Source organism: Gopherus evgoodei, chromosome 9 (genome assembly GCF_007399415.2).
Source record: "Gopherus evgoodei ecotype Sinaloan lineage chromosome 9, rGopEvg1_v1.p, whole genome shotgun sequence".
Taxonomy (NCBI): domain Eukaryota; kingdom Metazoa; phylum Chordata; order Testudines; family Testudinidae; genus Gopherus; species Gopherus evgoodei.
In genome coordinates this window covers 52,440,516-52,456,925 of record NC_044330.1, presented here as the reverse complement: position 1 = coordinate 52,456,925, position 16,410 = coordinate 52,440,516, and the positions used below count along the sequence as shown (strand labels likewise).

Sequence of the window (16,410 nt, the reverse complement as noted above, 5' to 3'; positions counted from 1 at the left end):
CTCCGTCTTTGTCAGCTGTCACCTTGCAACATGGGACTCTGGAGTCCCTGGGGAGATTTGCTGATGGGAGGAATTGGAACTAGCCCCTACTGGAAAGATGAGTGAAGAGCTAGGGCCTTGGGAGACCCACCTTTCATTCTCACTTCAGCCATGGACTTCCTGGGTTACCTTGCTAAGTGATATCATCCACCTGTGTCGAGGTTCCCTGCCTACTAAATGGGGACCAAACACCCCGGGAGGCAGGGACTGCAAGGATCAAGTCCTCTTAATGATGGTGATGCTCAGAGGGCCAGATAAGCACCCAGACTGGTTGCTATGACGACAGTTCAGGATGGAGGACATTTGGGCTGGATTCTGAAATAGCTCTAGCTGGTCCAAATGAAGCCCTTGTCACCGTCAATAGCTCCACGCCCCTTTTACACCAGCAAATCCAGAAGGCTGGCAATTGCCTCCGTCCCAGGCTTACAACCCTCACACATTCCCTCTACAGCAATACAGGCCACAGAGACAACAGCATATCAAATCTGTGTAACTATTGGCCACATCTTCTGCAGCGCTCAGCCAATGGCAGCTGTAATACTCCAAGCCCGGACTGCCTGATCTCCTCCCTTATTTTTAGTGGAGGTCATTGGATGAATGGCAGGGCACATGCTATTCATCACAATACTTGGCATGGTGCTGAAGCCAGCTTGTTAGCAGAGAAATCAGGTCATCTTTAATAAATTGCAGAGCCAAAAGCCCACAAGCAGACCCAGCAGTTCACGTAACTCTGGCTCAGTCAGATGCCCTGCCCGCTTTTACAAATTTCCATCCATAGGTTACGGCATAGGGATTTTTTTCACCAAAAACTCCGAGTGCCATTGAACTGAGGTCGCCGATTGTTGTGACTGGAAGCCAAGCTAAAGCAAAGCAAACTGTCCAGAGGGGCAGCACAAGATCCTCGAGGGAGAAGGAAACAAACCCAGCTGTGCCTCTGAGTGTGGATTAGGCCACTTCACTGGATCAAATTCCCAGGCAAACAGGACTCATGGGCTCTCACGGCAGACCCAAAATATCTGGCATGTCCACCAGCTTCATTCGCCCCTATGTCAGAGCCAGCGTTGAAGGGTGAGGGCCAGAGGACACTGTCAATGGCTGAGCCATGCTGGGTGTAGTTCCACATCAGGGTCCAAGGACTGCAGCTGTGGCTCTTCCAGACAAGGAATGTTTGACATGTTTGTGATTATCTCCCAGATTTGGAAGGGCAGCGTTGAGTGCAGAGGCTGGAAGGTGGGTTGCAAGCTCCTCTACAACCAGTTCCCCCCCGCCCCTCCACAAGATGGCTAATAATTGCTTATCAAACAACTTGTACTAACCCCCATGACAAGCTGCTCCTACCTGTGCAATGTTGCCATGATGTCCCTCCGCTGGCCAGGTAGCTGGTGAACCCCGAGTGCAGGAGCACAGCCCAGACCACTAGCAAAGCAGACATCAGGGGGCCTTCTTCACCAGATCCATGCACAGGAACACTCCTGCCCTCCTGTCTTCAGACCCCAAGCAGGTGGCACTCTGCTAAGGAATCCGCTCCAATTTCTCATAGCCGGCTCACACGACAACCACTTCTGGAGACCTCCTCATCCTCCACGCCCCCAGGGCACTTCCGGGAGCACGACTCTGCCAAGGTTCTCACTGTAGCAGCCTCACAGCTTCAACTGCTCCTCTGAGAGCTGGCCACGCAGCCTGCCCCTCCGCTTTCCTTCTCCTCACAGCCACAGGTGCCGGCTGATCCCCGTCTCCGTCTGGCCTCTTAGCCGGCATTAGATAGAGGAAAGGTTTCCAGAAGGAAGCAGAAAAATCAGCACTGTGATGGTAGGCTCAGAAAAGAGGATGCATAGGAACTGCCTGCTTTAACTGGCACATGTGGTCGGTGAGCCCCGGAGAGGCCGGTGCCCCATCCCGAAGGAGAACAGACTTTCCCCCAGCAGCCACAAAAGCAACTCTAACTGGATCCTGCCTTTGCAGATATTTAAAGGAGAAGCCAGTTGTCAAGAGGAGGAGTCCCACCGCCTTGGAGAGCTTTGTATCTTTTGCCCAGCCCTCTTGAGGTTGTTTCTTTTTGTTTGTTTTTGGTTGGGGGTGGTGAGAATCTTCGGTAGAGGAATTTCCCTCTCCAGAGAAATCAGAGAGAGGAATCAAATGGGAACAAGGCGAAGACCCGACTTTGCGCACCTGAGTGCTTTAGTGTCTGCATTTAGTGCATTTTAGCACACAAGGGTGTGGGTGGGGGTGGGAGTGAGCCCATCTATTTAATTACACCCCTCTTTTGTGCAAAAAGGTTTTGTTTTAATGATTCCTGGCAAGGCAGTGCTGCACAGCTGCTGCTGGGATCCCCTTTGAATATTATTATAGCTTAAGGAAATAACTGCCTGCCTAAATGCCAGACAGCAAAACCTGATCTGCTAGAAGGGAAGCACTTGAAGAAAGAACTGCTCAAGAGTGTCGCTTTAGAAACTCTGGAGGTAAAAATATTCAAACAGACTGAGAATGGAAAATCTCCTCGAATGCAGCAAGCTCCATTTGGTTTCTGTAGCCACACAAAAAAAAGAAAAAAGAAAAAAAAAAGGAGACTTATTCTTAGAACAATGTAGTGAGCATCCTCCAAGTTCTCCTACAAGACAAGTTACAAAATGGAAAACTGCTGTCCAGGAAGAACTGCCAAGAAGTTTCAGTTAAAACTTGGGTTTGATCTGTTTTTTAAAGAACTCAAGACGACAACTTAATGATGGGCTTCTTCGTGGGGCCTACTCTGGCCAAGCGGTGTGTGTGAGGGCATGGATCCCCCCCGATGGAGCACTCACGCAGAGTCGGGACCACAGAGGGACTTAATGCTGATTTTAATGCACTTAATGCAACTCAGCTGACACTTCCTCCTTTTCCTTTGTTCTTGCCATTTAAAGTTCTTGTTTTATTCAACTTGCATTTGTTTTTTTTTAATTACATGAACATAAAAGATTAAATATGGACCTTGGCTCTGGTATAGTGCTTGGCAGCAGATCTCAAAGTGCTTTATAAAGGAGGTCAGCGGCATTAGCTCCATTTTACAGGTGGGGAAACTGAGGCACAGAAGGGGACATGACTTGCCCAAGGTCACCCAGCAGGCCAGTGGCAGAGCCAGATCTAGAACCCAAGTCTCCTGAGTCCCCATTCAGTGCTCTATCCACTAGACCACACTGCCTCAAGCCAGTAGCATCAAAGACAGGTACCTAAAGTTAGGTGCCACAAACACACACAGGCACTCTCATTCGGCCTTCTTGCTACTTACATTAAGGCTGCTAAGGGTGTAAGTGTAATTTACTTATTTTAAGGCCCTTTCCTACTGCCAGCAAGGGGCCTTAGTATAAATGAGAATTTGGCCAAGTGAGTTCAGTGGGGCTACTTATGTGTGTGAAGTTAAGCATGTGAGTAAATGTTTGTAGGATCAGGGCCTTAATCCTTAGGCAGCTCTTATGTGGCCTGATTTTCAGGTGTGTCAGCACGTAGCATCTCCACTGAAGCCACAGGCTGGTTTAGGCCATCGCTGACGATTTTCCATAAAAAGACATAGATCAGCCAAATCTATATATTTGTCTATCTGGTGCCTGTGCCAGCCGCTTGGGTCACTTAACACCTGCATTCAAATACAATCATCAACAAAGGAACAGTGACATTATCCTTGTTAGTCTGACGGTGAGATTGGAGGAAGCGAATTCTCAGAGGCTGGGTCAGAGCTGGGCTCCAGTCTCAGACCGTGATTAGCACCAGCTGCTTCAAAGGAAGGGGTAAGTACCCCCCACTGAGCAATTATGGAATGACCAGTTCCTCCTTCCCTCCTCAGCAGAGCTTGGCATATCCTGTCCTCTGTCTAATGTAACTATAGACATCCCCTCATCCATATAAACAGACGGTCCTTTTCCTTGAGTCCTGCTTAGCTCTTGAGATCTTGTGGCAATGAGTTCCACAGGCTTCTTGTGTGTAGGGGGAAAGTATTTCCTTTTATCTACCATGCAGTCTGACCGAGTGTTTCTTTCTCCAGCCACCTCTGCAAAGGCCTGGAGAGATTGGGAGAGTTCTGCTATGCGTAATTGCCAGACTGACCCAATTTATACTAGCTGGATAAAAGCACTCACGGATGGATCCTTCTGTGTATAAAATAGGCTGGGAAGTGTGTTTCCTTATTCACATCTAAGGCTGATGGTAGCCCATGGCACAGGAAATTCAAGCTAGCTCACACACTGCTTGCATTTTTCTGAGAAAACAGCTGATATTTGTCAAGACTGCTGAAATCTCTGAATTTGTCCCAGACGGTTCTCAGGTAACAAACTATGCAAGGCCCTCATGCAAGCCTTGCAAATGAATGCCAGCAGGGAACATGGTGACAGGTGACAGCTCTGCAACTGGGAGCAATAAGTGGTAAATTATTAATCCCTTTGGCATTCTGGGTGCCCCACGATTAGTCAGGAGGAAATGCTTTGCATGTCTCAGTGTGGCTTGGGATTACAAACCCTGGCCTTCAGAGACAGGGGCATAGTATAGAAGCAGAGGGCTCAGGCACGCTCGAGTTTGATTCCACCAAGTCGCAAAGTTGGTCACTGTGGTATGGGAGAGACTCTCCAAATTCCCTTTAGGTTAGCGGACTTGCACTGAGCTGGGAAGGTTCCAATCTCACCTCTGAGCTGTTTATATTTCAGTGCAATTCCTAGCCCTGCTCGTTGGCCAAGGCTTCAGACACCTACCCTCCTAGGCAGTCTAATCACAGCTTCCATTTTATAAATAAGGTAAGAGCAACTGCGTGACCTCAGCTGATGCAGAGGTAAGAACAGAACCTGCAACAGGGAAAGTGTGAGTCTCATGCACACCATGCTGAGCATCTCAAATGCCATGTGTCCTGAGCTGTCCTGTCTGCACAACACATTCCCCTTCTGAGCCAGGGGTACAGAAGCGTCTGGGGCCTAGGGCATGCATGTGTGCATTTAGAGCACCTACAGGGGACGCTCCCTTGGAAGGGCACCCAGGAAGTCCCAGCTGCTCCCTGCAGTAGCACCTGGAGGGGAGGTATCAGTCTAAGCACTGCCTACGCTGCCATGGGAGGTCCATGCTCAGAGATATCAGCCTCCACTGGAGCAGTGATGTGCCATGTGCACCAGCCACATGTGTGTGCATGAAGGCAGCCCTCGAGTGGAACGGTCCTCAGCAGGCTACAGATGTTTGATGCTATTGTAACTGTCTCGTGCTTCCATAGGAGGAAGGCAACGTGTATGAGAAATCGCTCGTCCCACATGCCAGCTGGGGGGTGAAGGCACATTCCGGGGGCCAAGAGAGCTGATGACTAGTACAGCAACAGGCTGAGAAAATGCCAAGCTCTGTTTATCAGCATAAAAGACAATAAAAGAGGCTGTTAACGGAGCACTCTGCTCTTTGACTGCTTGCCTGGCCTCTGTCATTAGACATTCCAGTTTTGTTGCCATTGCTGTAAGACAGGCAAACCAAACTGATCATTAAGAAAGGGTGGCACTCTCAAAGGTGGCTTGGGGAGTTCAGTGACACGCCAATGGGAATCGTGTCTTCAAATCCCTTGGGAAATCCTGGCCTGGCACTGTTAGCATGCCTGACATGGAGGAGTTTGCTTGCCCTTGTTGCTTCAACCTCAGTGGCATTGTTCATAGAGTTGGGGAACTAGACCACAGTGTTCAATAAGAAACGGGGATCCATATTTTTGCATGATGTTGAAGCAAAAAGATACTACGTACAATACATTTCTGGGGGAGGCCTTGGATGGTGGCTTCTGATCAGAACCAGGAATGTGCTGGCATTTTCAATCAGGACAATGCATTTCTCCTGCCAATGATTCTTTGCTATTCGTCATGTCTCAGGGCATCCTCCTGCCTTGTCCATTTTCAGCCTTGATTTGATTGCTGATAGTGGAAAGAGTTCTTTCGTCATGAAGCATATCACTTAGCTAACACCTGGCTGCACCGCCCTACCACAGCCTCTCTCTGTCGAGCCTCTGTCAGGGGACACACGGGGGCAAATCCTGCCATCGCTTGCTGTCTGTGAAACCCATGGACTTCAACAGTGGGGGCTGGGGTGCGCGGCCGAATCTGGGCCACGGAAGTTCTAGTCCAACCCCCCAGCTAGAACCACAGCCATCTATTTACTCCCAATGGCGTGTCGACTCTCGTGGAGTAATCACACGAGTCCTAGCACCTCCCAGGCCTTCCTGGACTCCACCTCACAGCAGCTCGGTGACATAGAGAAGGAGAACTAGCCCTATTTTACCTACTGGGAACTGAACCCCAGAAAGGGTCCGTGACCAGCCCAAGGTCCCACAGCAGGTCATAAGCAAAGCTTGGAATAGAAGCCAGCTCTCCAGAGGCCCAGTCCAGGCTGTTCTGGTGTGGAAATCTGTGTCCCGGTGACATCCCGGAGTGTTAGCAGATCCTGCCACGTGTCACTGCCATCCAGCCCTGGGGTTAGCTGCATCCTGGCCCTGTCGGCCGCCGTGTTCTCAGAACACCCAGCAGCACAGCCGGAGGAGCTGGGGAAGCCCAGGCACAAGAAGAGGGCACTTCTGAGCATGGCCAGACCTGTTCTCCCTCAGCTGACTGAGCCGCTGCTGTTCCAAAGTGCAGACACTTTATGCTGGCAGGGCTGTCAATGTGCCATGGGACAAGGTGGTGATAAAGCCAGGCCTGCAAGACTCTCCATTGGAGAATCCCCCAGACAGGGGGTGCTGCCGGCTCCTCCCCCATGGGTGACTTGCAGAAGGGACCCTACACAGTTTTAGAGGTGGGGCACGGTAGACCAGGCAGTAATTGCACTCTGGTGCAGCAATCACCAGCATACCAGGCCAACTTCCAGGTTGGCCTCTAAGTGATTGGGAGCTAATAGAGTTTTGATCTGTATTAACTCCACTGGGGAATCCCTCCATCACCCATTGAGTATTTGCAGCAGGAGCCAGCAAACGGCAGAGTGGCTCCCATAGGAGGCCCAGAAAAGAGCCATGCAGAGCGGTAGCCAATGCTGTCTATACAGACTGGGCCTCTGCATCCTCTCCCTCAAAGCCTCACTGCAATGCTGCACCCAAGAGAACCTCCCTAAATGCGCCATGCTTTCCACATTTCACGGGGAAGTCAGCTGGGAAAGGCCACGAGCAATTGCTCAGCCTGCCAGTGCTGGAGATGGACATGTCTGGGAATTGCAAACCAGCAGTAAACTGCCCCTGCACGACTGCATGAGCTGTTCAGCACTGCTCGAAGGGGAGGCGGGGGAGCCAGCTGAGCACAGACGGTTGCTGTGCAGGTGTCATTTTCAAAGCAGCTTCCACGCCAGCTGGGAAACCTCAGGTAGAGAAAGAAGCCTTGACAAAGCAAGGTACGTTTTCATTCAGTTGTATAAATTACAGCAAGAGAGGCTCCAAATCATTCCTTGTAGCTGCTAGCATGGCTCCAGGCAGGGGACTGGAACAAAGATCCTTAGAAGACTCAGGAGGCAAGAGCCCAAATAGGGGAAGATGACAAATAACAGGTGCTTCCTACTTCAGACCGCACAGACAACGACATTTTAGAACCTGATTTTCAGTCACACTAACCCCACCACATCGCTCCAGGCGTGCAACAGGCCATAATGGGGGATGAATTACAATTCCAGCCAGTGTGGTGCAAAGGGGCTGGAGTGAAAATGAGAATCGGGCCCTAAGTCTCTTACATTGCGTTTAAAACGTGCCCCCTATTGTTCAAAAGGGCTGTATTTCCCTCACACTGTGTGGGATGCCATGCGCGCAAAGCTCATTAAAAGTACCAGAGCCTGCACTTGGATGTATCGAAATACCCCCCAGGGACTGACTCTCTGCCCACACTGGTCTAAATCACGCGTAATGCCACTGAAGTGACAGGGACCCTGTGGTCCCAGAAAGAAGCAGCAAGTCGTGCTGCTTGTTCAAAGGGGAGGGATTAAAATCCCTTCCACAGGGCTGAGATCTGCCCTAGGATTCTTGTAGGTCATGAATTAATTACTCTAATGAAACGCCAAGCTAAGGGAATCACCAGCTGGTATGATGGACTTGCATTGCACCTCTGCCAGTTCACGAACTTTCCTGGAGCCACACATAGCTCGTTAGTGCTTGATGGATAGATCAGAGCCCTACCCGGGGCCTTATAAGTCAGGCAATAAGGCCAATGTTTGCACCAGAAACAGCCTTGCCGTAGCAGCTCTCCAGCAGGGCTCATTTGATCATCAAACATAAACCATTCTGTAACAGCTGTAATCTGTGCCTTGTCTCCTGTTGGCCTGCATGGGCGATTGCAGGAAGAAAAGCCTTGCGATCCAGTTTGCTGAGGTCAGAATTACATATTCTAGGCTCAGTCATTCCTCTAGATCTGCAAGTTACCATGGACCTTGCCATCCCATCATGGTGCCACCTAGACCCCTGTCTCTGTCCTAGCCCCAGAGGGATCCGTGCTAGGAGGGGAGGCAGTCAGAGAAGTAGAGCCAGGGAAGGTACCGTCTCAGGCTATAACACTGTACTAGAGCCCCCTATGCACCAGGAACCCCTATTTTCAGAGGGGTACAGGGGCACCGCTAGCTGGGGTAGCTCTAGGAGAGCAGTAGAGGGCACAGGACCTAGCCCAGAGGCCTTCTGAGCAGAAGCTTCTTCAAGTCTGTGTGGGTCCTGGGGATGGTTTGAGGGGCGAGGCCCCCAAGCTGCTTCAGTGAGGCACAAACCCAGCTCCCTCTCTCCAATGGGCTGAAGGGAACCTTGTGAAGATTTCTCCTCATAGGCCCTGTCCTGTGCTTGCCCTCTATGGGGGCAACCAGCCCTGCTGTTCCCACGTCACAGTAGACTATGCTGCTGGGCTGGCTCCTGAGTACTAACTTTAGCCCTATTGATCTCTGACACGCCCTCTTTCTCCCCCACCATCCATCCCACATGCTGCACCAGCCTCGGCCTAGGCGATCAGCTCCTCAGCTTGCGCAGCCTGTGCTGCAGCCAAGAGTCACATCCACTCCTGTGCCTTTGTTCTCAGCAGCTGCCATTTAACCCTGTTCCCCTAGTACAAGGTACACCTTCTCTGTACAGCCCAGCCTCTGGATGCTTTCAATACCTTCAATGCCCCTTCTTTAAAAAGAACAAGTGAAATCCTGGTCCCACTGAAGTCAGCGACAAACCACCCAAGAGTTCCCCAAACAGATTTCTGCTTCCTAGTCTTTTTGCCTAGCCCTGTCTCAGCAGAAACCGTCTTTAACCTGCAGAGCAGAGTGTTGCACTTCACTACAGCATGTCCAGCTTCCCCGAGCAGCTCTGTAGGAGGCAGTTGGCTAGAGGCTCAGTCTTGCAAGGTGCTGAGTGCTCTCTGTGCCTATTGAAGATCCTAGGAGCAAAGGTCCTCCGTACCTGCCTGGATTGGACCTTTATCCCTTGGTTTGCTTTCACCATTGGATCAGATTTCTGCCCCTCATTCTCCCCAGCTGAAGAAGCAGCTGCAAAGTTCAGGCATTGTTGGACCAAATACCCGGGCAAAAACATCCATTTGGCCACACAAGTGGTTGAATGACTAACCTCCATCCTGCATAGTGCAGATCAGCTTGGCATCTTCATTTGCTTTTATTCCTAGTCCACGATGCCCAAAGCATCGTTAAACACAGATCCACTTGCCAAATGTAGCGTTTGGGGTAAAGAGACTGTACCCAGTGAGATACAGATGCAGTTTATCTTGGGAACATCCGTTTCTTTTTATTACTATTTACCATTTATACTGCAGTGGTGCCTATCCGCCAACTAGGTTGGGGCCCTGTTGTGACAGGCGCTGTACAAACATGTGGAACATTAGAGTCTCTGTCTCCCAGACATTGCAGTCTGAAAGAGGAGACATCATGGGTGATGAGACCAACAGGCAGATCAAAGTGTGGAGCAGGCAAGAGAGAGTAACAAAAATAACAGGCTAGGCACCCTTCTTAGCCAGCTCTTAGATTGGCTTAAAGGTGAAACCTCACCCAACTGTTTAGTGCAATTCCTGAGCTCTGTGCCTCGGCCACTGGCATAGTTAGGAGTGGACCCTGGATGGGAAATTTTTGCACCAATAAACAAGTGAATGGTGGTGGGGGCAGGGATTGGAATTTTCTTTAACATGGTATCTTTTTTGCAAGGTTTATTGCCATAAGGAAAAAAAATAAGGAAAAGTTTGTGAAAATATTGAAAAGACCAGGAGTGGGGAGGAGAGAGAGACCCGACCAGAGAAGGTAAAATCTTCACATTGCAAACGTTTCCACCAGAGTCACAAGCAGCGAAGCACTTACATGTAGCTAGACAGGGTCATATCTCCCCCCAGCTGCAGGTCAACTCCTGTCAATTTCCTATTGGCCAGCAGTAAGGGCAGCATGACGGCCAGCAGCATACTGACAAGAAGTGGAAAATGACACTTCTGACACAATGTAAACCCGTGAAGTCTCCTCCTCCTATGTATCTAACAACAGCATTTGCCTCGGCTCTTTTCCAACTAGTATCACCATCGCATCTGTGGTTCTCTCCAAAGAAGCAGTAATTATATGTTATCAATATGCTCAGTTTAACAGGTGAGAGACCATGAGCTGCACTGCCTGTGTGTGGATAACAAGCACACGCTACAGCCACGTATATGTCAGACACATATTGATCCAAAGCCCTGCGGAGTCCCTGAAACAACTCCCATTCCGCAGCAGGCTTCAGATCAGAGCCACAGGCTGTGCCAGATGCACGTAAGCCAGGAGTAGAGATACTGCTCACCTGCAAAGCTCCTTATTGGACCAGACTGAGGTGTCCAGGCTCTGTTATTTCCAAGCTGTGTTTTGCAGAAGGCTGCCAAGGTGACAAAAGTGTCCTTTGAAAAATATATTATTTGATTTTGACCTCAGTTAAAAAGATCTGCCTTGTAAAAGCAATAAACTGAGCTCCTGAGGCCAAACACGAGAATGCCGAGGCTTGGTTCCCCGTTTCTCATGAAGAGCACTGCCCACACACGGTTCTGGCCCTTCTCTTGCACGCTGACTCGCAAGTGATTTATAAAACACAGCCTTTGCACATTGTGGGAAGAGGTTGTGGGCTGACAGAGAACATGGTGCAATCGGTGTTGAGAGACAGGGAAGAATTACAGATGTGTAAACCTTCCCTCTGTCAGGAGCTACAATCAGAATTAACATGCAAACCAGGGCCAGATTAATCTTTTGTGGGCCTGGCCCCAAACATATTTGTGGGCCCTCATGGGGGAAATGGAACATGGCACAGGGAGGTCAGTCCCCGGAGCAAGGGGCCAGCCAGGGGCAATGGGGCATGGCATGGCCGGGGTGGACCTGCTCCACCCAGTGTGAGGGCACTATTTACAAAACTGGCAGTTGCCAGAAGCACACTAGCCCACCTGGTGCTGTGCTGCCAGCGTGTCCCTTCCCTTGGGGGCAGAACCATGCCATGCCACACAGTCCCCCCCCCGGGACCTGCTATGCCCAGCACCCCTGCCCACAAATGCACAGTGCCCTGCACACCACCACCTCTACCCAGCACCCGCCATCCTCAGCCCCATCACCCCACAGAGAATGCTCATTGCCTATCACTCCAACACACACAGATCTCCCCCACCCCCATTGCCCTTCTCCACAGTGCACAGACCCCCCAACTGCCCCCTACCCCACCACACACAGCTCTCCCCTACCCCCACTGCCCAGTACCCTTCCCCACAGCCCCATCACAATTACACAACACCCCCCAAACTCCCACTGTCCAGCATCCCAAAACACAAACCTCCCCCACTGCCCTGCACCTGAGCCTTCTACCTCCTCACAGCCCAGCAACCCCCGACCCACTCAGCCGTGGCCCTGCTGAGCCCACCCCTCATCCCAGCACAGCACTAGGGGGGCAGGACAGCTGAAGCTCTGGAGCACAGAGCAACCCCATTCCCCGGGGCCCCACCCAGCCCTATCCGCCTGGTGCTGGTGGTGCCCGTGGCAGAGGAGGCATTTCCTTGCATGGGATGGTGGGGGAGGCAGCTGCCCACTCCCCCAGCCCACTGCTTCAGCAAAGTGACAGGGAGAGGAGGACCCTGCCCCTGGGTAGCCAGAAGCGGACGGTCATCGGTCTGGAGTGGCAGCAGTTGAAGGCTCCTCTCCGTCCCCATCTCTGCCGGTGGCTGCCAGTCAGTGACGGGGCAGAGAGAGCCCTCAGCTGGCTGAGAGGAGCAAGTAGCAGGCCGAGGGAGGGATCAGGGGGTACAGTGGAGCCGACAGGTGGGGCCAGGGGCAGAGAGAAGCCCTGAGCCGGCTGAGATGAGCAAGCAGTGGTGGGGGAGGAGCCAGCTGCTCCGGGTGCAGCACAGGTGGAGTGGGCTGGGCCGTGGTCCCTTTTGAGCTTGGGCCCGGTGCCATGGTGCCACTAGTGCCATTGTAAACATGGTACTGATGCAAGCCTAAGGGTTCCCTGTATTGAAATCTAATAAAAAGCGGCTGGGTGAATGGCCCCTGAAGGAGCGCTGTACACTGCTAAGCAGCTCATCTTGGGACAAAACCTGCCTTGGCGCTTTGTTGGCTCCGGCCTTGAGCGCTGAGAGTTAGTGCTCTCAGTAAGGAAGACTAGCCTCTGTCTACAAAGCCAGGGAGTCCCCCTCTGAAAGGTTTGCAAGGCACAGCTTGCTTGGAAGCTTACCATTTAGCATTTGACCTCGGCACTGCCAGGGGTGGCCGCTTGCACTGAAAGAGGGCGTTATTAAACACTAACACAAAGTCCTGAAACTGACACTGGGGAAAGGCAGCCTGAGTTATTCTGTTTTCCTGACCTCAGTCACTAGCCCTCCCCTGAAATAAGTGAAAGGTGGAACACTACAAACCTGACACTCCTATTAATACACCGCAGAATGTTAGCCCTTTTTGCATTTCATGACTGACCCCTGGGGGTCACAGTACAGTCATGAAATGTCAAAAGGGCTAACATTCTGGGGTGTATTAACAGGAGTGTCATATGTAAGACGGGGGGGGGTGTAATTGCTCCACTCTACTAGGCACTGGGGAGGCTTTCGTGGGCATAGTGTCCAATTCCGGGCACCACAATTTAGGAAAGATGTGGACAATTGGAGAGAGTCCTGAGCAGAGCAACAAATGACCAAAGGTTTTAGAAAAACCTGACCTATGAGGAAAGGTTAAAAAAACTGTGCATGTTTGGTCCTGAGAAAAGAAGACAGAGGAGAGTCCCTGATAACAGTTTTCTAATTTGTGAAGGGCTGTTTAAGAGAGAATGGGGATCAATTGTTCTCCACCTCCACTAAAGGCAGGAGAAAAAGTAATGGGCTTAATTTGCAGCAAAGGGAGGTTTAGGTTAGAGATTAGGAAAAGCTGTCTAACTCTCCGGGTAGTTAATTCTGGAACAGGCTTCCAGGGGAGGTTGTGGAATCCCCTTCACTGGAGGTTTAAGAACAAACATGGACCAGATTGGTCTACGTTTACTTGGTCCTGCCTTAGCGCAGAGGGCTGAGCCTACATTTCTCATTCTATGCCCTGGTCTACACTACGAGGGAAAATAGATTTTAGATACGCAACTTCAGCTACGTGAATAACGTAGCTGAAGTCGAAGTATCTAAGATCGAATTACTCACTGTCCTCCCGGCGTGGGATTGATGTCCACGGCTCCCCCTATCGATTCCGCAACTCCGTTCAGGTTGGTGGAGTTACGGAATCGATATAAGCGCATTCGGGGATCAATATATCGCGTCTAGATGAGACCCGATATATCGATCCCCGAGCAATCGATTGCTACCCGCCGATATGGCGGGTAGTGAAGACGTACCCCGAGACATGGTCACAGACGTGATTTTTAAGATCACAAAGGTTTGTTCTTTCCCTTTACACTCTGGTCTCTGAGCCTTCAGGTTGCACTCAGGTCATGGTTTTAAGCTTTTCTGAGCAACCACAAGAGCCAGACGCTTCCTTTGTCTTTGCAAAGGAAGCTGTGATTCTCCCACATTGACAGCAGCTTTAAAGGGAAAAACACACACAAGCTATCACAAGACTCATGACAAAAATCACACGTAAGCACGACTGCAGCTGTTCACACAGCCACTGCACTTCAGCATTCTAATACCGAAGCACACCTTTAACTGCTGCAGGCCTTTGCTGCTACCCTGTTTATTACTGGGTTTATTTAATAAACTCCACATTGCTTGCACCAGAGTAAGTGTAATGAACTGGCTGTCAGGTCAAATCAAATAACTGACAGTGTGTCTCCTCACTGTACCTTCTGGATACCAGCCTTCGGACAGAGCCTCTCTCTTACCTCATCACCAGCATCTAGACAGCCACAGACCTCCAAGAGAATAGGTTCTCATACATTTTGGAAGTGTCAGAGGAGATATCCTCTGACAATAAGTGAACCATGGTAGTTAGTTAATTCCACCATTCATTTTTAAGATCACCTAGGAAACTGCTGAATATTGGTTATATTATAGAAGCGCCTGGTGTCCCCAGTGAAGTTCAGTGCTCTGTCACAAAGAGCATGGGCCCAACGGACAGCTGCTACCATTACAATCTGAATAGACAAGGCAGATAAATGGTGATAGGAGGAACTGAGGCCCAAGGTACAGATTTAGCTCAAGGTCACAAAACAAGACAGCAGTGGTGCTGGGAACACAACCCAGGTTTTCTGACCCTCAGGACAGTGCTCTATCCACTAGACTACGCTCCTCTGCAGAAATATGCTACCTTTAAACCTCAAACACCTCATGAAACAAACATCAGCTGCAGACATGGCTTTCTGCAGTGTGGAAATCCTGTTGTTAAAGTTAGACCTGGGAAAAGATCTAGCAAGAGAAACCTCCTCTTCCTTCTGCCTCTAGCACTGAATGAGCTCCCAGATTGCAGAGACCTTTGCCCTGCTAATAGGCTAATTTTCTTTTACTCAGAAGAGACAGTTAGTTAAATGCTGGCTGGGTCATACTATCTAGGAGGCCTTGATGACAGGGCATCCTCTTGTCTGAAGCTACAGCAAAAGCCCAGAAGTTACAATTCCCTTTGTCTAGACCAGGGGCGGGCAAACTTTTTGGCCTGAGGGTCGCACCGGGTTTCAGAAATTGTATGGAGGGCCATTTAGGGGAGGCTGTGCCTATCCAAACAGCCAGGCGTGGTCTGGTCCCCACCCCCTATCCAACCCCCCCCCGCTTCTCTCACCCTGACGGCCCCTCCAGGACCCCTGCCCCATCCACCTCCCCTGCTCTCTGTCCCCTGACCGCACCCGGACCTCCCAGCCCCTAACTGCTCCTTGCCACCCCATCCAACCCCCCTTCTCCTTCCTGACAGACCCCCCGAGACCCCTGCCCCATCCAACCACTCCTTCTCCCTGACCGCCCCCAGACCCCTTGCCCCTAACTTCCCCCCACCGCTGCCCCCACCACCCTATCCAACCCCCCCTTTCCTGACTGCCTCCCCAGGACCCCTGCCTCATCCAACCACCCCTTCTCCCTGTTCCCTCACCGACCCCAGAACCCCCACCCCGACCACTCCCTGCTACCCCTATCCAACCTCCCTCCCCCACTCCCTGCCCCCTTACCGTGCTGCCTGGAGCACCGGTGGCTGGCAGCACAGCGGCACCGGGACAGCAGCTGGAGCCAGCCACACACTGCACAACACTGGGTCAAACCAGGCTCTGCAGCTGCGCTGCCCCAGGAGCTTGCAGTCCCACCGCCCAGAGCATTGTGCTCTCGGTGCAGTGAGCTGAGGCTGCGGGGGATGGAGGACAGCAGGGGAGGGGCCAGGGACTAGCCTCCCGGGCCCGGAGCTCAGCGGCCAGGCAGAACAGGCTCGCAGACCGGATATGGCCCGCAGGCCGTATTTTGCCCACCTTTGGTCTAGAAACATACTGGGCCCCATTGAGACCTGGTATAAGTCACTGCCATTCTAGTGAAGTCAAGTGAGTTTCCCCATTGCCAGCAAGCCAGAATTTGGCCCCCAGATCCTCAGAGTGGATTTTCCTAGAAAATTCATTGCCTTAAAAGATGCTGTCCCATTTTCCAAAGCCAGGGCTTTGCCCTAAGGTTGTGGTACACAAAGCACAGGCTGTCTGGGCTTCTCACACTCATAGGATTCTCGGTGACACTCTCAACTCTTGCTAACCTCTCTCCATACAAAGCAGAGAGGATTTCTCTCATCTTTAGGCAAACAGGAACCTACCGAGTTTTCAGTGAGCTCTCTTTGACCAGAGGGCATTTAACACCATCCAAGAAATAGCTGCGTTTACATGCAAATGAACAATTCCCTCAGATACTGGCAGGTTGCAGGTGCACTGAGGAGTACAGTCTGAAAGAGACAAATATTTCTAATTAGACGCAATACCTGCATGTAAATACAGATAAGCCTCTTTGTCACAAATACATGAAACAGCTTCAGTGG

The 16,410-nt window shown here is 51.1% G+C and overlaps 1 protein-coding gene across 1 annotated transcript in view; it reads right to left on the bottom strand.

Annotated features, from left to right (window-relative positions):
* TSPEAR (thrombospondin type laminin G domain and EAR repeats) overlaps positions 1-1,889 on the bottom strand; it is a 68,752-nt gene extending 66,863 nt beyond the window's left edge. Inside the window, exon 1 of the mRNA XM_030575807.1 lies at positions 1,378-1,889. Within this exon, the coding sequence (XP_030431667.1) occupies positions 1,378-1,471 (94 nt within the window). The 5' untranslated portion in view covers positions 1,472-1,889. The remainder of the gene's footprint in view (positions 1-1,377) is intronic.
* Positions 1,890-16,410: the final 14,521 nt, after the last annotated feature.